The sequence below is a fragment of the Calypte anna genome, chromosome 3 (assembly GCF_003957555.1).
Source record: "Calypte anna isolate BGI_N300 chromosome 3, bCalAnn1_v1.p, whole genome shotgun sequence".
NCBI lineage: Eukaryota > Metazoa > Chordata > Aves > Apodiformes > Trochilidae > Calypte > Calypte anna.
In genome coordinates, this window is record NC_044246.1 from 86676134 (window position 1) to 86701176 (window position 25043).

Below are 25043 nucleotides of genomic sequence, written 5' to 3' on the forward strand. Positions count from 1 at the left end.
ATTACTCCTAGCTTTTAAAAAGCAAATAAAACTTGACTGTTGCAAACTGATAATTACATATCTTGTTTTTAGAGGCCCACAGGCCAAACATGATTACACTTCTTAACTGGTTCATGATTGTAAATAAACTCATTCTCTATTGGGTTAAAAAAAAGTAAATTAATGTATCATTAAGCTTTCACCATCATCTTATCCAAGCATGCAAGGAACTGAGGAGATTAAGAGAGACCTCTCAGCATTAATCCAGAAGGATGCAATCAAGTGCACTGAGGTACTCATTTTCTCTGGGCTAGATGTGACTTCCCTCATTCAAGCAATTACTCATTTCATTTGTCCTGGGAATGCATGATGCATTACAATGTATGAGAGCCTCAGCAAAGAGGCACTTTCCACCAACCTCACTTTCACACTGTCATTTTATGGATCCACAGAAAAGATTTATCAAGAGCCTGATCCCACAGCACTAAAAGCTGCATCTTCCCATGATCCAAATTGCTAACCTGTGACTGTAGAGCATACTGCTTGTTTCAGGTATTAAGAATGTAAAACTGTTGGTATGGCTTATATTAAATATTATGGCTCAGGAGTTCAGAGACATGCCAGATATTTTACTTCATCTCACCCTAACCTTCCCCCAAATTAGGTCCCTTTTTTATAATTTAAAAGGTCCAAAATCTGATTCATTCTCAGTTCATTTTGAGAAACACATGACAATTCTACAGAGCACAAATTTAACTAAAGCTTAACAACTTTACTAAATGCAATATAACAAAAGGACCAGAACAAGGTAAAATGAAAGGTAAAACAAAAACTGCACTCAACAGAAAAAAGGTGCAATCTAATATTCCTGTTAGTTAATGCAGTGAGACTCATTTGCCCTAAATATGCTATTAAGTGACTGTTTACAATCTGAGCCACAAAGAAAGCAATCAATTATGCTTAGAATGCAGTTTGTAAAACAAAAAGACTGTTAGGACATCCTTCCTTTTCCTATTATTATTTGCTAGCAATTAATCAAAAGCAGAATATTCTACCCTTTATCCCACAAACATTTTACCTGTCTGATGTATTTGAATTTGAATAAATGGGAAGATGAAGGTGTATTGTTTGAGGCAGGTGGCTTTGATTTTCAGCATATTTTTACTTGAAGTGGTTTATAACAAAATGTTCATAGGTTAATCTGAATAATAAAATCCTGTAGGAGTTCAGCTCAGGGCAAATATGTAAACAATACTTCAAAATCTTGTGCCCAGATCTTTGAAACAATTATTTAACTGCACTGAGATACTTAAATTAAAAAAAAACAACAACACTCCTACACTGTATTTACCCAAATCACTGTCACTAACCTTTAAATGCCGTATATATTAAGGATCTATCTGCAAACGAAGAGCTATGATGCTGAAACAGAGCATCTTATTTACAAAGGAATTACATTTGTAATAATAAAATACAGAAGAGCTTTCAAAACTTAATTTACACCTTTCTCACTTGTCATCAAATTTTAAAAGAAATCTAAAAAAAAATAAAATGCATCAAGCCTTAATCTCTTCAAGCCCTTCCTTCTTTATCTTCCTTCCATCTCTGGATCAACTGATTAATCAATTGGTGTTGCAATGCTTCTTTAACTATTAAAAAAAAAAAAACCAAGGAAAGAAACAAAAAAACCAAAGACAAACCAAACCAAAACAACAACACAAAACACCCACCAAAAAAAAAAAAAAAAAAAAAAAAAAAAAAAAAAAAAAGGCAACAAAACAAAACCAAGTCACTCCGCTCAACTATTTCCCATCTGTCCCATAAACAGCTTAGTTCTGATATATAGAGTAACTGATCCATAAACCTGCTCTATTCTGTTCTATCTGCTTGGGCCTACAAATAACAACACAGTATCAATGACCTGTTACTCACCTATCACATTTGATTATCCCAAATATTTATAGAACATTTTAAGGATAAGATCCCAATACAGTCAATCTACCACTGCCTTATGTAGCGAGAGAGTGAAGGTATCCTGGGTAGTGAAAAATATTTTAAAAACCCAGAAAACAGATCCAAGCTTTACAATTAGCATAAAGATTCCATAAAAGTGTTGGGAGTCCTTCAAGATCAGACTACTCATGGTTTTTTGGTGAAGCTTTTTGAAAATGAAAAATTCTCTTATAACCTGTTTTTTAATCTTTTGACTGCACAAAATGAGAAAAACACCATTTTCAGATTATTAAAGGTTGCAATTTTTATTTAATCAAGAAATAAAAAATATTTTATGAAGATGCTTTAACTTACTTTCCCTGTTTTGAAGAAAAGAATCGATGGTATTCAGAAAGGTGGAAACAGCAGCATCTATTACTGTAAGGACCTTTTGCTCCATTAGTTGAAGCATGATACCCAGGCATTTCAGTTAACAGAGAATGAAAAAGAAGTATCTCCAAGGACAGTAATTTGCAATGTGGTAAAAAAAATGCACTAAAAATGGATCACAAGCAAGAAACTGATGTGCAGTAGTTGCTAAATCACCCTGATAAATTTTGCCGTGCTGTTTAGAACCACTGTGTGGTACTTCAACAGGATGCATTTGGATCATCTGATGATACAGCTACAGTTTGGAATCTTAAAAGCATAGACTATACCAGCAGCTAATGGAGTAGAATCAATATGAGCCACTACAGTAAAGGCAGTGCAGAGAACAGATGTGGGACAAAGAGCAGACTGATAGCTGGATGAAAGTCTGACAGTACACAAATAAAAGATTTCAAGTCAATCTTTAGCACCATTTTTATCAAGACACAGAGTAGGTTGCAACTGCTTGACTTTCAATGCTGCAGATGATTTGAATGACAGCCTCTCAAAGGAAGATGGAGCAAACTGAGGATATTTAAGCATTTGAACAGACTGTAAAGGTAAGTTGTTGAATCTTCACCCATGGAGGCTTTCAAGACCTGAGGGGACAGAGCTAGAGGCAATATGGTTTGGATCGAGTGCTGACCCTGCATGAGAGTGAATTGTCTGACATGCTGAATGAGCCTGTGAACTCAGAGGTCAGAGGAAACCTATTTAACAGGGGTCAGCAATTTAAAGCATCATGGCCAGAAGGCAATGCATATGCTTGGGAGCTAGTACACAAAACAAGTTCTAGAGACATTTTGAATGTGCACATTCCAACTCCTGACTTTCAGAAGTCTAAGTTCAGAAAGACCTATCAGGCAAGATACTTCCCAACAAGGAAGGAACTACTTCCTTCTCTGAAAGGTGGCACCTTCCACCTTCTATTAGATTTCCACTGTCACAGACCTGAGGAAAAAAATGTACAAAACATCTGAAAATTTGCCAGCCTTACCCCTCTCTAACTGCTTCCAACATTTACTCTTACTTATCTTGGCCACAGACATGAGGTTGAGGGTGAACACCAGATCTCTTTGGTTGCACTGCTTATAAGCTTTGTCCTGAAACAGTTCCATGTCCATTCCCCAAGATGCACCTTTGAATTTTCTCCACACTGTGCAAGTTAGCCTTAATATTTGAGATGTTTGCTGAGACAGCATTCACAAGAAAAGCCACAGTCACCAATGATGAGCTTGTATATAAATATATCCAGGAGATCGTAAACATATCCAGGAGATCTCTGCTATCTCCAGTCTATGCAGTCTTTCTTCAGTAAATAATAAATGTGCATACTTGCTGATGTCCATTTACCTCCTATGCAATCATAAGAAAATCTAAACCCATGCTATTAAAAGGTTCAAGTATATCTGGAACTTAGTATCCTTACTACACACCCCTGTAAGAAAAGGCATCCTGAAAAAATTAGTTAGAATTATTGCTCTCCTGTAGGCAGAGGAAACCACTACTGTCCATCCTGTATGACAAAATAATCTTTTCTGTAAAAGTCATTAAAATAATGATTAAAATAATTAAAAATTTTAATCATAAAAACCATATTTTGCAATCTGAGCAAGGAGTGGGTTTAGCAATAACTGGAATACATCTTGCTACTAGCAAAAAAGCAAATAGAGGAAGTAATTGTTATTTGAATTTTAATGCTTTTATGTAGAACCACATGCAGTAATGTGTGCAAATGCAGTCATAGGGGACAACCATTATTAAAAAAAAAGTAATCTCATGCATGAAAAAAGTGCATGTGCCTTCACAGAGCTTGCTGCATGAGAATTTACTTGAAAAACCACTTACTTTGGCAGCTAAAGTACATTCCAAGGGAAATAGATGTCCTGAAAAAGCTTCATAATACAATTCATTGAGGTGAAGCTTTTTTGCAGTCCCTCTCACCAGGCAGAGAAAAGGCATCTGTGTGCATGGCAGAGTCTGATGCTTCCTCTCCTGTGAACCCCAGTGTGCTCACTGCACACTTAGATGTGCTGAAGCACTCAACATCTTGCACTACAAAATTCACATGCATGCTGGGCTACCTGCAGGGCAGATAAATTTCTTCAAAGAAACAGCTGTGGCTCTGCTCATGCAAAGCCTCAGGCATTTTGGGATCTACTAAATGCAAGATTCTGTTGAAAACACACTGTCAGCTGCCAATCACCAATAAACTTTCTCTCCTTTTTCCAAGGTGACAGAGCAGTGGCTGAGGCAAGCACGCCTCATTTGGTGCACAGGGAAACTGAGCTGGGATGTAGCATCACTCTGTAAATATAGAATGAGGCACTGAAATGAGGAACTGTAAGGAAAAGGAACAGAGGAGAGAGACTCCTACAGCACAGGCAGCTCTGGAGTCAGTGATGTCTGTGTAATGGCTGCCTCAGGGTCAGCATGGCAGAACTGTGCCTTCTGCACCTCTTCCAACAGAAGCAAACTTACACACCAAAAGAAGCTTGTCCTGCAGTGAGAGATTAACTCAGCAATATATTGAAAAAAATCCAACAAGGGAGAATTTACTTCTGTTCAACATTCCTCAGTCCTACAAGCTAAGCTTCTTGCTACTACGGAGACCTTACATTACTAATTCTTTCATGGATTTATAAAAAATCCATCTTAAAAGCATTAAAGATATTTTTAAAAGATATTTTTTTAGGAAGAAATTCTTTACAGAGAGGATGATCAGACATTGGAATGGGCTGCCCAGGGAGGTGGTGGATTCTCCTGGAGGTTTTTAAGAAGAGACTGATGTGGCACGCAGTGCCATGGTCTGGTAACCACAGTGGTAGTGGATTAAGGGTTGGACCTGATGGATTCTGAGGTCCTTTCCAACCTGGCTCATTCTGTGATTCTATGATTCAAGATATTTAATATTTCACACAACCAGTCAGAAGCCTATACCAACAAACGACAACATACATACATTTTTCCAAGGCAATCTGAATACACTTCCAATATTTAAAGCATTTAAAATTATTTTGGAATTCAAATACTCTATTTTAAATATTACCACAAATTTGTCAGATTTGGCAACCATGTATGGTATTCTGCAAAAAGGCAATCCAAGACAAAGTAACACAAGTAAGGAACAGAGAGAGTAAAATCAGAAAGGCAGTAAAGTAAGGGGTCAGGGAAAAGAGAGAAGAGAATACAAAAGACAGAATAAAACACAGGCAATTAAATGCTGATTCTTAAAGTGACAAATATAAAAAGAGAAAAGAATTGGCTAGACTTGTTCCTTAATTTTCCCTACCAGGAGAAACACATAGTCACCTATAAAAATTCAGTCCTACCAAACCCACCAGTGGCCCATGGACTACCAGAACAAGTTACAGGACTTAACTAGATGGAGTTATTTAGTACAGGTATATGACACACAAAAAGATTTTCTTGACCTCACCTTGTAGTAACTACTAACATGGACCACTCTGTTTTAATTGTAGCTTTTATCTCATTTAACAAATCCTTTTTCAGATACTTGAGCAGCAGGAAAATCACAGCACCCAAAAGACACTATTTAAAATGTTCTAGCAATCCCTTCTATGACAAAGCCAGGTATTTCACAGCTGGCTAACATTTTTATTAAGATAAAGTGAAAACTTGCAGAAACTAGATAAAAGGTTCCAATTTATTTGAAAGCAGGTTTCCTTGGAAGAGAGTTAGTTTTTAAATTACCTCCTATGGCTATGGCACACATTATTTCTGGGAATTAAAGAGATAACTAAACAAAACAGTTATTAGACCAAAACTTTCATAAGAATTATTAGGGAGACTAATACTTCAGTAAGAGCAGCTCGTTATGAAATAAGATTTAAGTGCGTAAGACAGAAGAGAAGGAGAAGGAAATGCATCCAGGGATTTTGCCTTACTATTACAAATGCCTTTTCTCCATGTTCTTGCCACAGGCATGCACAGACAGAATTCCAGCAGTGGTTATGAAAATCTATTTAAAAACCTGGAAAGGGAATACTGTCAAATAAGTATTGCTTTTTTAAAGAAGTATATAAAAATACTAGATTAACTCCTATGTAGTAAAATCAATTTATAATAGTTTGTGTTTATGATTTTTGTTCCTTTTTATTTCTTATTATTATTGAAGAGGACAAGAAAGAAATCATAGTAAATTACCTTCTATCTTTAAATTATAACAGCTCCATGAAGCTCATCTTCTGGGTTAATGATTTCCCATCTTCCCTTGTAAGACAGCTTTCTAATTCTACTCAGCTTGAGCACATTTTTCATTTGATTTCTTGATTCAGCACACCAGCCTCACAAATGACATATCACAAGTGTTTAACCACTGAGTGGATTCAATGTTTCAGTTTTCTAGGGACAAAAGTATGAGATGCTGGGGTTTGCTAGTAACCAGGGTCACAATTCTTCAAAGTTCCACCCCTTGCAAACAGGCAGCACATTAATTTTGAAATCAAGGTTTAGCAAACACAACAAATGGGAGACCAGAAGACAAGTCTGTCAACTGATTTATGGGCATTTGTTGGTCTTTCAAATTTTTTAAGTTTTTGCAGCTGTGCTATTCTGTTCCCCTCATCTGTAAGTAATCAAGTATGTAAGCCTTTCAATTTGCTTTGCAGCTTATTTTAATGAAAGACAATCCTTGTTTTAACAGAAATTATACAAAACATTTAACCAGAGATGGATGTTCAGGTACCACAAACCAAACAAAAAACCAAAAAAACACCAAAAAAAAAACCCACTGTTGCAAAAAAATCACAAAAAACCATCTCATGTGAACTGTTGTATCTTATGTAAGACACATCAAATAAAAGTCATCACTCTTACCCCTTTATCAACATCATCTTTTCTCCTGCAGAAAGATGTGTCAGTAAAGGAAGTCACATTAGCCCCTCTAGTTGGATCATTATAATTCCAATTACAACATACTGCTCTCAGATATTACTAGGACACTAAGAAAAAAACAAAAAACAAGAAAAAACCACAACCACCAGACTTTCAGAATGAGAAACATCTCCCTTTTTTCCTTCAGGCAAGGAGGTTTCATCATTCATCTGTGGTCAGCTTAAGACAGTGCTGCCACCAACAGGAGCCATTTGCACTCCAAAAGCCCTTTTTCCATGTTTTTGCCCCTCCCCAAGGAAGTTCTGAGTTCCAGCAACTGCATGGTAAGCCAGAACAACATGTTTATTCACCTAGAAAGGAAAAAAAAACAACAGTAAGGGCTGCTACAGAAGGAAGGATGGCACATCCAGGAACTGAACTATTCCATTCAGTGACAAAAGATGGGCTTATGTTAGGTTGAGCTGCTGGTGGGACTTCACGCTCCAAAATAATGTGAAATAGTATTGCCACATCCTACAAATAATCTTTCCCCAACTTCAAGAATTTCAACTCTAAAAAGATTCAGGGAAGCAGATCTCCTCACTGTGTACTGCATTTATGCATTCTTTACTAACATCATTCTTAAGGAACAATCTCAGAGAATATTTCTTGAAAAATATTAGAAGTAAGGTATGAAAAGTTAGCAGCAGAAGTCAAGATCTGTAAATGCCAGAATTCACATTCTCATTGAAACAATCCTAAAAGCTCCCAAATGTCAAACATAAGGTGAACATTCAAGATTTGAAAGAAAGAGATTCCAAACTCACAATTTCTTACCCCCTTTCATGAAAATGAAAATGTTGCTATTCTTGGACAGACATTTTATTTTTGCCATGATACAGGCACTACCTACAGCAACAATATCTTTGATGTCTGAATACCTACCCCCATCTGGTATACAGCAGCATATTTTCCCCTAGAAGAACAAAGTTAAAAATCCAAACTCACAAGGGTTAACCTCCTGGTCCCAGTTTAAATAAACTAAACAAATTAAATGGGCACAAACAGATTAAGCAGCCAAAGCCCTTCTTCTTTGGCCAGGTTCCACGAGCTGGATACCCCAAAGACATATAATTCCCACTGAACCAGTTCAAAACGTCTAAAAAAATTAAACAAGCAAAACAAAATTCAAAAAACAAAATTGCTTTTCTAAAGCCTACATTTTGTCAAGTGCTTTTATTTTGAGAATACTGCAATGAGCATTGCAGGGAACTACAGATGGTCTCCAAATAAACTTTAAATAAATTACACATAGAAACTTATTCAGGAAAGGTAGGAAACAAAGATTGCTGAAGGGAAGGCATTCAAAAAGACTACAAGATTGAAATTTTGAAGGGCAGAATAGTACAATGGTGAAAAGGGAAAAAGTGCATAGAAAAACCACTAACAGAGTGTATGGAAGAACCACTATCCACACTAATAGGATTGAAGTGCACAGATAATCAAGGTGGTACTATGATTTTCTGTACACACACACACACACACACACACACACACACACACACACACACTTTCTATTATCCCCTCCCTCCTCCTCCTCCTCAGTCAGTGCTAACCTATGGAAAGTGACTTGATATTCTGGGGGTGACTGGAGAGCCCTTTCCCCAGCAAATCTCAGGGGTGGGCCCCTCTGTTCTCTGCAGCTGTTCAAGTTTCTCTCTGTTACTCATACAAGCTGGCACTGGATAAATCCCATCCCTCCTCATAATAATGAAATTCCAAGAATAATGTCTTGAAAATGACACTATACTTTTACAATATAAGGATTTTTGCAAGAAATCAAGTTTGTAGAGTTCTGTTTTCTCCTTTTCCTCTCCCTTGTCCTCCCAGACACTCATTCTTGCCCTTCTGCTGCAGTACGTTGTCCCCCTCAATTACACCAGTGCCCTGCTTGGTGAGCAACACTGCAAACTGGAATGGTTCAGCAGCTTAACCAACAACAGGTCACTCCAGGCAGCAGCTCACCCAGGAGAACCTAAAGGGCAGTGTACTGTGGTGGCAACAAGCAGGCAGCAGCAAGGGAGGCAGAAACTCTGCAACATGGGACTGCCAGGCAAGCTCTGTATCTGCAGGAAGGCTCAGGGAAATGAGAACTGGCACACCCGATATGTCTCTCGTAACTCCATGTCCTACGGGCATGGATGCCAACTGAGATGAATGCAGAAGTTCAAACATAGGTTTTGCTTCAAAACATTCTAATCTCTGGGCTGCTCTCACTCACCAGATCATAGGGACATAATGGTAAGTCTTCCTAGCACTGAGGTTGGAACTTTTATAAACATTTCTCTCAGGAAGTAAACCAGCATTACAGTTAAACCAGCCCAAAATTTCACTGATGACAGAAGCAGGGATTCCACCCCTCCTGTGTATTTTATACTCCTGCACCACCACTGACAGAATATCTATCTGACCCTCGTGTGGGCCAAGGAGATAAACTGGCAAAACTAGATTCATATTCTATGGTTTCTTAATTTTCTGCTGGCTTATCATTTTGAGCATACCAACCATAAGGTAACAGCATTACACAGGGGCACACAGAGAGCACTGGAGGCAGGACCACGCTGTTCAGGCATCCCATATACAACAGATCTCCCTATGTAAAATATCTAAACCCTTAAGCCCAGTGCTTCTGCCAGCTTAACCTGCTCTCCAACTACACTGCTGCCAAAAGCAAGCCCATTCGATTGACCACAGGACTGCATGACTGCACAAACAAACAAAACAGATGACCATGAATATTGTACCTTTCAGTAGACACGTGTAGTTGTACTGGCTCACACCAACTACAAATTCATAGATGAGATTACTGTTTCACAACAGATGAAGGTTCATGGTGCTATCAGTGGGCAATCTTGGGCACACATTCTTACCCTCTCCCTCCACCAAAACCGGTGCTCAGGCAGCCAGTTACACAACCATCCATGTCAAAGAAGCTGGCACACATGAAAAACACACCATTTTTCCCCCCAGTCTGATCACATCCAATAGCTGGAAAGTTACTTCTGGCATTCATCACAGAATCATAGAACGGCTTAGGTTGGAAAGGGCCTTAGAGCATCTACTCCAACTTCCCTGCCATGGGCAGGGATGATGCTTATCTAGACAAGGTCACTCAAAGCCTCATCCAACCTGACCTTGAACACTTCCAGGGAGGGGGCAGCCACAGCTTCTCTGGGCAATCTGTTCCAGAGTCTCACCACCCTCATACTGAAGAATTTCTTCCTAATATCCAGTATAAGAAGAAGATATTCTTCTTCTTATACTGGATATTAGCAGTATAAGTGAAGCAGAGGCCTTGATCATTTATTGTATGGTATTTGCCATAATTTTTGATAAACAAGAAGCATTTTAAAAGTAATTTTAAAACTGTGGAGAAAGAAAGTTATTTATAGATAAGACTGATCATGAAGATCCAGTGTGAAGTTCCTCTAACCCTCTGGAAGTATCTTGACCTTCTCTCCTGACTGTTAACATGAGTCAGAATCTGGGAAAGGGAGAACAAGTGGAGAGAGATGAAAAAAGGTAAAAAAAAATTAAATAAATCTGAGAAGTTATTTTATATGGAGTACAGTAATTAGCATGGGGCTTAAGGAGTAAAACAGGAAGATATTTTGGAGAGAGCCCCTAATTGAAATGGATCCAGCAAGTCTGAGTTTGGTGGTGGGAATGAGCCTGGTTCCACATTCAGATAAAGCTTGCTGAAGTATTTGATGATCCAGTAAATTGCTATTTATGATTACAGTTTAAGATATATGCAAAGGCATGGTCAGATGTATGTGTAGAAGAGATGCAAGAGGACACCAGGAATTTCTGTCATATCATGAGGAAGTCAAGGCAAACACAAAGTGAGCATCTTTCTCCCTTCATCGATATAGATGGAAAACTAAAATAATCACCTTTCTGCTGTAACTATTAAGTGTATTAACCGAGCACATACAACTAGGGCAGAACACCTGAGAATGAGAGATTTTTCTCTGGATTTTGCTACCATCACACAGGCACAGGTTTGAACTGTAAACACACATAGAAGCTATATGCCTCTATACAAACAGTGCTAACCCATGAAAAGTCTTAAAATTAGCAATTTTCATGACTGAACGTGTATTTAATGCAAAGTAAAAACTGCTACTGCTGTCACATGCCATTCCAGAATACTGAACTCAATAAAACTCAGATTTAGAAACAGAAGGTGCATACTCAATAAATCATTATTCAGATCTCTTCAACTAACACCTACTCACATTCTACCTCCACACTACACAGAGAAGTGAGCTGTATTGTCCTACAGATTAAAAACATGGCCCTTCTCTAGAGAAAAACCATTTATAACCTACACTGTCTTACACTGTCATTTACTCCCTCATTAAACTACACTTACTTACCATGTTTCTGCTGACAGTCTTCATTGTAAGGCATGATGTGTATGCTGATATGTCATCTTTACCTTGCAATGTGAAACAGTACCTGGTCTGACACAGGCAAGATGCATCTTTCTTTGATTACATAAATAAAGAAGTACATAGACCCTCCACAGATAGTCCTCAAAGGAGGACAAATGACATAGCCCATATCACAATTACATATAACCTTGCTGTTACACAAAATAGCTGAGCCTATCATAGTGCTGTCAGGCTCCAGCAAAACATTAAGATGACGGAAGTACACAGCTGAGCTCTTCAATGTTTTGTTCTTTAAAAACAGAATTTTGCCAAATTCAACACCTGGAGGGTAATTCTAAGTTGACAAAACCCTTTCAGTTACAAAACAACATTTTCATTTTCAAAACTTAAGATGCTTAAAATTTCCAGAAGTACTACATGGGTCTAAGAGCAGAAATCTGAACAAAGTTCAGGTGATTTGAAATATCTGAGAAGTCTAGACTACACAATGAGTACTCATTAGCATTTGACAAAATCTAAAGTATATTTTTTGAACTAATATGGGGGATGATGCAACAAAAACACAGCGTACCTAAGTTTTTTTAAAAGATATCCCCAGAATAACTACAATTATTAGCCAACAGTTAATTATGTTTCTATGAATAATGATTGGAGAAATAAGCACCTCTACAGTCATCTTTACTCCTAAAACAGATAGCTTCAAGGATCTGATTTAGCTTCTTGAACTGGATGGAGGCATATCTTCTAGGAATTAACACTGGGAAAATTCTCTAGGCTTGAGAGTAGAAGACAAATTTACAGTGGCTCTAGGTGAACCCTAGATAAGTTTTGTTGTGTAGCTAAAAGTCTCCTAACACGGGCATTTTACTCAGGTATCTGAAGACAAGCAATAATCCTCAAGTCTTCAGTTCACTCATACAGCCAAAGAAGAGTATAATTTAAGAGCTTTAATTTTTCAATTATCTCAAAGGAAACAGTGTTCAATTTTACACTTACTTTTCCAACTTCTATTCTCAACAAATACAAGGCTTTTTATTTCAAAAAGACAAGATTCTGACATATCATCATGTACATATGGTACTTCAAAATCATACTGTTCTTTAAGGCCAGACCATGTCATTAGTCTCTCAGACATCCTGCATCAAAAGGGCTAATGGGATATTTGACAATACTAATTTTTAACTTCTGAATCCACACCAATTTAAAATATGACTTCCTCACTGCTTATTCTGTCTTACTCTAACCTCAGAGCAAGCAGGACCTGTGTGTGTACATGCACTGTTGAACTAGAATCAGGAACTGTACCACTTTTTAAAAGTAAAACCAGAAGTATTTGCAATATTTTTCCTAGATGGAATATTCCCTTGTGTTTACAGCCCAGCCCTCCAAATCTTGAGCCTGTATTACTGAAAAACTGTAAACTGAAAAACAGAGCTCATCTTGCAACTGTCAGACAAATCTGACAGCTTTCTTCTCCCTTTCTAAAGACTGTATTACATTAAGTAAAGATCAGAGTACAATACTTCAGCAGATAAACTGCTTGTCAGAAGGCAATTCACAACACCTATTTCCAGAAAGCTATGTTACACAGAAACCTAGTTTGAAAGTAAAGGCATGACAGGGATAAATGTATTAAAAAGAAAACCAAACAAGTGAGCCTGAATGTTCCTTGTCCATTAAGATCTTGTTATTTGATGGTATGCTAAAGCCACAAAACACAGAGGCCACCTTTTATTTCAGGCTAAAACCTTTTCATTTCTGATGTAACCAGGAGAAAGAAGTCATCCTACTAAAAATGTACTCTTCAAATTTTAATTTCCTGTTAATAAATTATAAAACTAATACAGACAACTCACTGGATCCATAAAAATACAGCTTTTCATATACTGCATTATTTCTTGTTATATTACTGTGTAATCATAGCAGGATTCATTAAAATTCAAACTCTGATTCAATGTATTTTCTTTTATGCTTCATTGCACAACCACACACATGGAAGCATAAAATGTCAATGCTGCTCAGACTCATCAGTAAGTATCTGCATATGGTTAAAACATAAATCTATGGAACAGAAGAGTATCACAAGACTAAATTTCTATTAGTCTCTGAATCTTAAATTCCTTTGACTTAGGTTGACAAGCAACTCAGTGCTACTGAAATCCTACCAATAACCTAATTTCAGTTATGATTCACCTCCAAAAATGTGTTTTATGTGAGGATCTACTGAAGCCTCTTCTGTGGAAGGTATTTAATATTCTTTCTGCATCTGTTAATCAGTACTTATAAATCAGAAACACTTTTTAAAGTGTGATAGACTTACACTACTAATGTTAACTCTTGATGTGCTTTTACAAGAATCTTTTAAAGCAAAATGAAGTCAAATAACAGAAAGACACAAAGAGCACTGGCAGCTATCATAAAGAGCTACTATCAATACTTAATTTTACTTGCAGCATTCTTAATCTACTTGGATTTATATTTAACTGAAAGAACCATTACCAAATTCTGTTTCTGAAATCCATAATGAAACAACAAATATTCTGCTTCACAAAGGGAACTGCTATGAGAAAAAAGACAAAGCACATTACTATTGAAATTGCCTAAGTCCACCTTCGGCCAGTTGTGTATGCATCTGTATTACTGACAAAATAAAAAATTATTAGTGGCAAAATAAGAATTTAACATTGTGATTACACGAATGCACAGAATATGGGAAAAAAACAGACTAAAACCATTTTCAATGTTAAACTGGAAACCATCAGCTAAGTTTTTTCAGTCCATTAGATTTGTCAGTTCACAGGTGAAAAACAATATCCAGCTCCAGAGAAATGAAAACCTCAACTTCTCACAGTTGAGGGTTTCCAGGATACTTCTCTTGCTACCACAAGAAAGACACAGATTTTCAAAGTCAGACATCAGGATCTGGCGGTGGAAACCTGCAACTTAAACTAAGCACTACAAAGTACTTAGCCAGTTATTTGCATCCAGAAATGCTCAATATATTTTAATCTCAGCTCAGGATGGCGACATATACAAAACATGTAAATGTGGAGGGTAAACATCCACAGTCCACAGCAAAAAAAAAAAGAGTTAGAGAAAACTTGCTCTTGCAGTCACAAAGTTTTTGAAGAACAGCATTGTAAATGATATTCATAATCATCAGGAGGCAGTGGAAAGAGTTAAGAGTAGAAACTGTTAAAAGCAAACATCCCAAACTTCTGTTACAAACAATACTAAATCTGCCACTGAAGTCCCTCAACCTCCAACCTGCACAAACTTTTAAACATCAAGAAAAGATATGTCTCTATCACATTACCTGGACATCATCTATTCTAACTGCACGTACATATAGAGCTGGAAGTATCACCAATAAGAAAGATAAGAATGTGATGCTTTAAGTACATACGAAAATGTTTCAAGAGAACAGTGTCATCTCTTTTATGTCCAAAATAATTTTCATTTCAGTTACCTGGAACAAGCTTGTTTACAAAGTATTAAAAGTTTATTTTCATTAATGATTATTATAAGTAGACAGAATAGGCATTTCAGATATAAGCCTAATAAATTAAGTACCTGTCTGCTGTGCAAACAGAGAGAAGACGTTATGCTAAAGGACTTAGAAAAGTAAGAAACAGGTGAATGGAAACATAAATAGGGAAGCACAGTGACACTGAGTATTTATTAGTGCAGCAAAAGTTATTTCAGCAAACATTTTTTTTTTCCAAAGACACTGACCAAACAGAAAAAGCAAACAAAACAAAACACTCTTCCCCATGTTCAGTAAAGAAAGCAATACTAAACTGAACATAACATGTCCAGAAATTTCAGACTCTGGTCACTAACTCTCATCACAGAGACACTGTATGTTAATAATTGTCAAGCATATGAGACAATTGTTTTTAAATTTTATTTTATTTTTTCAAATGAAAAAGAGAGTATTAAGTAGCTATTTGTGGATTTTTCAATGAGGAGAATCATGGAAAGACAAGTGTCCTGGTTTGAAAACTGAGTCAATGGCAATGTGGCCTGACAGCAGTGTTAAACTGCTCAGGCTGATTAACATAGGAGGGATGGAGCCTTTGCTTTCCCAAACTATGCCTGCTTCTACAGTCTCACTATTTCAGCTCTGTACACATATGGCCACCTTCTGACACAACACCCTGCTGGTTCACATTTATCCCACTGTCCACTAGATCCCCTAGGTGCTGTTTTGCAAAGGTGCTTTCTAGCCAGCTGGCCCTTAGCCTGCACTGACATATGGGGTTATTCAAACCCACCTGGAAGACTTTGCATTTGCCCTTAACTTGATGAGATTCCTATCAGCCCATTTCTCCAGTCTGGCTAGTTCCCTCCAAAGAGCAGCTGTTTTCCAGGGTATCTAACCATTCCCTGCAATCTGTTATCAAAAAGTTGCCAAGAAGGCACTTTTGCCTGGGTTGTTAATCAAAACACTACAACTGACCCAGCATCAACCCATGAGGGATACCATTTGCCATCAGATGCAAGCTGGACTTCAACACTTTAAGCCAAATCATCCAACCAGCTTTCTACTCATTCTCTGCTTATTCATCCCACTTCAGCAGAAGTGATGTTATGTTTCCCTTTGTATTTAATGGTCAGTACTACAGAGCCCGAATCTAACTGGAGCTTTTATAAGCTAAGGTGAAATAACAGCCTCAAGCCTTGCTATCTCAGATCATAATTCTCATAGGTCCCAAACAATCACATTTTTTCTATTCACTTTGTCACATAACACTCGTCTCAGTCACTGTTTGGGCAAAAACTTCCATCATCACATCCTACTAGTTCAAGAAGGAAAATTATGTGAAGCCTTATTTGAATGTAACAACAGATAAAAGTAAACCAACAGAGCTATCTGGAGCAAGCCGAGTTTCAAACAAGTGACACAGTTATAAGAAAATAAAATGAAAAAGATGTACTACATAAGGATACTGCTTAACTGCTCTTTAATTATACTATGTACCTCTGTGACTTACAGCTAAAGTGCAACTTTCAGAAGAAGCTAACCACCAGTCACCACAAACCTTTCTTGAACTAGATGAGAAGCAGGGAGCGACACATACAGACAAGTTTATTGTATTAGAATGAAAAGTGTGCTCTATGTATGTCTCATCCACTTTGAATAATAAGTCCTCTAAAAATAATGAAAATAAAGAGTCTTCTTTAAAGGTTCAGCTAGGAGAATAACATGGTTAATAAGGGTGAGTCTATAAGAGGACCCTTCAGGTAAATTTGATCTTGAGTGAAATAAAATGAGAACTGCCTGAGTCTATGCTACTGATTGGTTTATACCAGTGGAGTAGTTTTCATGCACCTTTCACAGTAATCCTGGTTTGCTGTGTACTAGTTCAGTCCACTGAGAGCTTTCCACATATTAGCAGGATGTGACCTGGAGAAAGCTAAACCACAGGTTCTCATCTACATGCCATAAAATGCACTTCAGCCCCCATAGGGACAAAAAGGTCTCAATCAGTTACTAGTATGAACAGCTCAAAAACACACTCCTGATGCAGAATATCTGGTACACAGGATGCAAGTAGATCCAGTCTGAAGTAACCCTGGAACCACAAGTACGTAGGGACATCAACACTGCTTCTTGTAATTCATTCCTAAATTACCAAATTAATTGTTGGTGTGAACATAATCCTAAGTGCTTCTGCTGACTGTGTCACTACAGGTACAGATCCAAGAAAATGTACCACAGTTGGATGCAGTAGCAAGCAGCTTTCTTCAAGTAGTAATAAAAGCAGGAAGATACAATAGTAATTTTGACTGGATGTTGGGATACGTGCATTCTACAGGAAGGAGAAGAAGAGAATGTGACACGTATTTCAGTGACCAAACTGATACAGTTCGTATTTAATAAGAGACAAAAGACTGACATCTCAATACACACCAGGGTGTACACTTGGACAGAAAGTCATTCAAAGCATAGGACTAAGCCCACAAGAAAACCAAACAATTACAAACTGATGAGGAGAAAATTAAGGCTGGAAATTACAAAATCTCCAGTAATCAAAAGAATGAGAACCTGGACTCACTCTCCATCCAAACAGTATGGATAGACATCTACTGAGTTTTAAGAAGGAGCTTAATCATCTTGATGTGGTTACTTGCAATGGAGGATATTTTATTTTACACAGTTTAGAAGGTCATTATGCTTCTAAAAGCAACAAACACATGCTAAACTGTGTGGATCTGAATGCACACAATCCCAAACAAATGCAGAATACAAACAATTTTACAGCTGACTTTGGTGAGAGATATCATGCAGTGGAACCTTAAAAATAAAAAGCTAACAATGAAAATAAAGACCTCCTTTCCTGCTTGCTCAATCCATCAACCAAGAGCTCCTCTGGCAATGTAAATGTTATATCCTGTCCACAATAAACACCAAGAGAGTTCCCTAGAAAAATACAAGAACTTACCCAAATTGGCAGAAACTATTGCAATGGTCACATTACTCAAGTCTTCCAAATTATTCTGGAAGCTCCTGCTCCTTCCCAGCATTGCATTTTAAGGGAACATGACCCGAGTTAAAGGTCCAGCTTGAAACCAAAGAGGTAGGTAGTATCTATTCACATCCCTTTTCTTCTTATGTCAGCATTCCACCTCTCTGAACTTACCCTGTGAATTTACTGCTTTTTAAAGAGTAAACTAAAACAAAACATACCAAGTAGAGCACAGGTAATTATATTGCTGTGCTTTGCTTCTCAAATACTTTTCTTAGGAATCATTTTAATCTTAAGACAACCAAAAGACTTCCTTCTCTTCAAGCTTCCATACTCAACCTTCTCCTTCCCCAGTAATTTCAGAGATTACAAAAGGACACAGTTCAACAGACTGTGCTTTTTTGATGAAGAAATTAGAATATTCCCAGTGTCTTTCCAGACCTCTTAAGCCCTTCCTTAATCCTCCTCTTCCAACGAAGAGTGAAATTATAATTTTCCCTAAAAAGGCAAAATAGACAGTTTCTTGAATATACTTTGGCTGCAAATGGTAGCAAACATAATAGGTAATGACTTCTGTCAGTACCAGCTTCAGGTCAAATTTGGAGAAAAGCCAGCTTCGATAAAATAAAGATGAAAGGCTTTACCTTTCCCATGTTAGTTAACTAGCCAAGATAGGTTTTATAACAGTCTTTTATGCCTCTTTCTTCTTAGCTCCTTCCAAATCCTATGACACACCACTCTTCCTAAAAATATGCACTTCAGAGAGTTAATACAAGGTGGAGTAACTACATGCATACCAATACAATGAAATTTTCCAGTTATTATTTTCCAGTTTAATCATCACCACCCTGTCAAAGAACAAAAAAACCAAGCCCAACCCTACCAAAAACAATACCCACTTCCACCTGCCTTGAATTATGACAAGGTTAAAAACATGAATGTATTTTCTTATCACCAAAATGTTTCTAAGGAAAATTATTCTACAATGTTTTGAGAAAAGGAGCTAACATAAATCAATACTAACATATTGTTCCCTATCAGTAAATATTAACATAGCTTGTACCAGATTTATCTAAAACAAGTATCATAGCTGCAGTAATGACAGGGATTTTTACCATAGTCTGTTAGACAACTATCAGAATGGCAACACACTACAATGCTAGACAACCAATAATCTTTATTAACTTCAATATAAGATACAAAGTATTATTTCCTACATAACCATGGTGAAGGAGGACCTCAGAAAGAAATCTGGGAACAATCAGGTAATATCAAATGAAAGGTATGTGAAGAAGTCTTCTACAGAGACCAGGTGGAATAAGAGAAGTCAGGAGGGTCGTATGAGCAGTATGGAGTCTTTTGTAACTACGGAGGCACAGCATAGTGTGAGAAGGAAAGCTGGTGAAGTTCTCCACTGCCAAATTTATAAATTAGTAAATTAATTGGGGCAGCAAGATTTTTTAAAATAACAAGAGAAACACATCATTTTTCAAACTAAATGGAATATAGAAACTTAGATATGAAAGGGTAAAGGACCAAATAAGGATATAATCTAACCTCCAAATCTACAGAGCTTTTTTCCCCTCTTCTCCAGTTAGACAAAAAATATTTTAATACAACTTAAGCTTTAGGCCAAATTATTTAATTTTAATTCCTAGGAAGTATATGCCTTTCCATATTGTAAATATTTTTCAAAACACTATAAAAACAGTCATAATACATGAAGCAATGCTACATGACAGTACCCAATAGGGCACTTTTAACATTAGCCATCCACCACAGTAAAGTTTGAAAGAATGCACTACCTACCCTCTTTGAAACAAATCCACATTGAAGAATTTGTGGAGCTCCACGGAGAATTCTACCATAGCCTGAACTTCACTCATGTTTATGAGGATGAAGTCAAAATTTGTCAGCACCTTAGTTACTGAAAACAAACAGAAAACACTTTTTAGAACACAATCTGGGGATAACACCTATCTGGTCCTTAAAAAGATATATATAAAATTTTGAACATCTTCCTTAAGTATACATGCCCTAAGATAAACAAGAATATAGGATGTACCAAAACCTGCCCTCTATAATTTCTAACTTTGTTGTGAAGGAATCAAATTTTATCAGAGAATTATCACAACACACTATCAGCATAATACAATCCTGGCACTTATTGACGCCTACATACTGCAGCTTTGCTGGAGAGAGGGGAAAAACACTGCCAACAAGGACAAAATGAGTATGGTCTGCTTCCAGCCCTTGTTGCAGCAGAATGACTGTGCAAACAGGCAGCAGTACCTCAACTCTGACATGAGGACAGGGACAGCTGGATTAGTGTGGCCAAGCAATACAGAGAAAGTTCTTGACCAGGTCATGTAGAGCTTTAGATGGAGGGATTCTAGAAGGCAGACATGAGTTCACGTGGGCAACATGCCCATTTTTGGTCAATCTTCCTTAGTAGTGAAGTGTTAATTCTCACTGTCTTCTTTATAGCCAAAGACTGGCACCTTCCTGCTAATTTACAACTGCCTGCTGATACCAAACTAAAATCCTACAGCCTTCACTGAGTTCTGCTGGTTTTCCTTCAACAATATCAACTGGACTAATAAAATAGACTATGCTTTCTGCAAACACTTGCCTGCAAACATCCCCGTTCCTGCCAAGTGCCTTTTGATTTGAGAAATAAACAACCAAAAAAACCTAAACTATCTTTCATGCACATCAATCCTTCCAGATCTAATGCAGAAGCAGTAAATATGAAAAAGCTAGCCTTGATGGAGTCTGAATGGATTAGGGGCTTTTGTTTGCTTCTGAAATTCTGCACATCCATTTGGGTGTTCCTGAAGCAGCAGGCAGTATTACTGAGACTGCAACAGAGTAGCTGGAAAAAAAACACATCATCACCACAGGAGGTATCAATCACCTGAATTCAAAGTTACCTTTAGGGGGTACCTCCTATCAACTAAATTATCTTGGCATATGACTCAAGATAAGATTTACCTTTCTGTACACACACTAGAGGAGCTGCAAGGCTTCAAGCACTATAGCACGGGTCTAGACTTTTAACTGTAAACAAGAAGTTAACTCTGACCTTGGTTTAATAGCCAGCACAAGGACTCTGCATGCACTTTATAAAAGCACAGAAACAGTATGTTACTTAAGTAACAGGGGACAGGGCAAGAGGAATTTTGCTTCTTGAGTTACAACATTATGAAGAACTCAGACCAAGGGCACTTGCTGCAACATCAGAATTACAGAATCCAGATGGAGCAATTAAACCTGCTTGTCTAAAAATCCTGCATTTGTTCGAATGTCAATCAAGAGACTTCAACAGATTAAATGAATGATGTCACAATTTTGCTCCACTATGCAGCCCCAAGAACCTACAGGACGTTCCAACAATTTCCTATTATATGGCTCTTTCTGTAGGATTCTTCAGGGATATCCTCAGTGGTCTTCAAAACTAGAAACAAGAAGTTCTGCACTCTGGGGTTACTCTACTGCATTATCACATGTGCACCACCTACCACAATGCAAGACTATCTTCTGCAAAAGGAACCTGATCTGCCACTGAGCAGGGATCCTAGAGCTCCCATGACCCTTGGTCACTGGGCAGAAAACCATGTGGACTGCACAGAAAACCTGTGATGATACAATAGCTTAGAAAGAAGTCACCTTTAAAACACTCAGGAAAATGCAAAAGGATTAAAATGAAGGATGCAATGGGACACACTAACGCAGCTTTCATTTTGATGGAACTACATTTTCAAGGGAGGAAGGAATCATACACCTCTGATTCCCCAGCACAGTGAGTGGTACTATGTCCCTGAACAGTTTACCTCCACAAAGATGAGACAAAACTATTCCTGCAGCAGTTGCTGTTTGGCCATTCCCAAATACTTCAAGCTCCCATCAAGAAACTCACAAAAATGCAGAATTAGACCAGTTAGACAAGTTTGAAGGTCCATTTTATGAATGAGTTAATTAAACAACAACAACAACAATAAAAAACCAGCTAAAAATGCCAAATCTTGTAGTTCTGCCAAAAGCACTGTCCAGTGAACTTGTGGTATTTCTATTGTGTCTAATAGGGCTCTGGTTAAGGCCACTCTCTCCCTCCCTCCTCTGTCAAGTTGACTTAGCATCCCCAGACAGCCCACTGAAAACTGCCTGGGTAGGCAATCCCTGCAGCCCCAACACAGGGTTCAGCAAACACAGGCCTGCACAACACAGTGCCATGGAGTTTTATCCACTAACAGAACCCTCACTCAGTTACCAGCAACTTTTGAAAGAGTGGCACTAATGCCCTACTCCAGTATCCGCTGCAAAACCAGTAAGAATACTGAGTCACAGTTCCCAAAATGATGCATCCAGAAAGCAATGCTGCCTGCCACCACCACAGGTACCCAGGATTGCAGCCTACCAGCTGATCTTGAAGGATGGCTTTTTCTCTGTCAAGCACCAGCTTGTTCCAAGAGAATCTTAACCTCAGTGAACGGAAACTTTCACTGCCCTGGGCAGTGATAAATCAAATCACTACTTCTTTTTCAAAAGCTTTTGTACTATTGCAAAGGAAAAGTGTTCTTTGAACTATGTAATAGAAAGTGTTAAGCACTTTTAAAATGTTTTAAAATGTTTTAAAATGTTTTAAAATGTTTTAAAATGTTTTAAAGGAGACACTCAAATATGGACAATGTCTTTAATTGTTGTATGCTAATCATACAAAAGCCTACAACAAAAAGTTAAACTCATGTAGAGCATGACTATAGATTTGTACAGATTTATATAGATTTCATTCAGATTTACAGCTGAACTTCACTGACTAAATTCTATGACATTAGATGTCCACAACTCATTTTAATACTTGATGGGGTTATTGTTGTATTTTAAAGCATACAGTTAGCATTCAGAAAATATGCTGTTAAACTGCATGTTTGTTCTATCTGCTCATAAGAAGCAGAAGAATCCTTTAGTGGGTGCTCTCTACCTACCAGTTTTAATGCAGCATTTAAACACGTCAGAAGATATGATAATATATGAGAATACCCTAATACACAGGTTAGAACAATTGGAGGACTCATAATTTCGGCATCTACTTAACACTTAAATCAAAGCAGAGTTTAAATATTAAAAAACATTTAAGCACTGAGACAGAACACCTCCAATAGTTAAAATGTAGATTAAAGCAACTTGATCCTATACTGAAGGCTGAAACTTTGCTTTTTTCTACACTTCTGGCAGCTTAATAAATTTCTTAGGCTGGAAAATTTCCTACATATCCTGGGCAGTTCATGCTGTTCCCACACTATCTCACTACATCTTTAGCCATACAAACTAATCTCTTCTGAGGCCGGATTCTTAAAGACCATCAGAAGGCAAAGATGTTCCTTTTTTTTTTTTTTCTAAATTGATCATTTTAATGATACTTCACAGCTGCTGCATCAGACCACCTGCAAGTCCAATGCAAGACAGATGGAGATATACAGAAACCTCCTAAACCAGATTTGTTTTCAGAGAAACGCTTGTGTAATAGCACCATTAATATAGCTACTTGTACTGGGAACCACACGGCCATGCAAAGAAACAAAACTGTAGTATGTTCAAAGAATGTCTTACCTCCACTGGTAAATACTTCATTTTAGTATGTTAAACAACCAGTCTTCCAGTTCTTCACTATTGCTGCCAGAAACATACTGCTTGAGCTACAAAAAAACAAAACAAAAAAGGTTTTACTAAAAGCCACTTCAGTACTCACGTTGTTTAGTGTCTTTTCCTGCATCCTAATAACAGTCCCTATCATGTCCTCTCCTACAATCACACTTGAACTGCCTACCAGCATTCTCCAATCTGCTCTCAGTTCCCGCAATGTAAGCTTTCAGTTTCCTGCAAGTGTAGCAGTCCAATATCTATTTTTTAAAACCAAAACAAAAACAAGTTTTTGTGAAGCCCATGATCTGTTAAAGCTGACAGATTGTTCCCCTTGTTCAGAGAAACCACATATGTGTTCACTAAGGAATTCCAAAAGCCTGATCTGAAGAGGACTCTGGTACACCCTCAGCTGCCCCACAGCCTCCCCCATCTCCAGAGTGACTCTCAGCTCACTAGCAGCAATGTAGCCATGAGAAGGTAGGAGGATATTCTGCCCGAGCCATCAAATACAGATCATGCCCCCCCACAGTCCTACCAGACAGGAGACAACTCACAAGAATAGGTCAGATGAAATTCTCCTGGTAAATCTCATGCCATTTCCCCTCAGGAGAAACAATTCAAGGGACAATGGGCAGAGCCCTAAGACCACGAAACACTTCTTAGAGCAGATATTACAGACAGGTTAATGTCACCTAATATTCTGAAACTCTCCTGGAAGCCCCTGCTAAACAACTACCTTAAAATTGTTTGTTAAGAATCTGTTTCTCTCCCCTGTATTCTTAAACCATTTGGATATTTAAAAAATAAAAAGTCCTAAAAAATAATCAGTCTCCCTTTTATCTGATGATTTTTAGACTTAGAATACAGAGAAGGCATAGTTATCCCTTCTTAGAAGAACTCTGTGTCCTTTCTGTATGTATGCTGAATGACACACAAAACATCACAGCTTGTGCAGGCAAATCATGAAACTAAACTAGTTCTGTCTTAGCTTCGGAGAGAAGAAAACAGATAAAAACATATAATAAAAAAGGCATTATCTGGAATTTTTGAAAATACAAATCACTTGTGAACAACATATGTGATATTACATCTTTGATACCACAAATTATCAAAATGGCACCAACATTTATTCCATTTGGTTAATGATATAATACAACTGGAGTTATACTTGCACTAAAAACATCCAAGTTCTTTTTCAAAAGAGAGAAAATAAGCAAAATCCTGAGTAGTTGAAATTGCTCTAGCCTTATATTTAGTTTTTTATATTCAGTGAAGTCAAAAAGCAGAAATA

The 25043-nt window shown here is 37.5% G+C and overlaps 1 protein-coding gene across 7 annotated transcripts in view; it reads right to left on the reverse strand.

The window, feature by feature from the left end:
• The window catches only part of FAM135A (family with sequence similarity 135 member A), an 86736-nt gene that overhangs the window by 48456 nt on the left and 13237 nt on the right, over positions 1–25043 (reverse strand). For 2 of the 7 annotated variants that reach the window (XM_030447392.1, XM_030447390.1), the window contains exons 2-3: positions 23720–23805; positions 19919–20036 (exon numbers count right to left, since the gene is read on the reverse strand). The exons of 1 other annotated variant lie outside the window; for it this stretch is intronic. In XM_030447392.1, the coding sequence (XP_030303252.1) occupies positions 19919–19995 (77 nt within the window). In that variant the 5' untranslated portion in view covers positions 19996–20036; positions 23720–23805. Of the gene's footprint in view, positions 1–6248; positions 6311–11618; positions 11669–19918; positions 20037–23719; positions 23806–23936; positions 23988–25043 lie in introns of those variants that run through there. 4 more of the 7 variants (XM_030447391.1, XM_030447393.1, XM_030447395.1 and 1 more) reach the window with 4 other exon arrangements.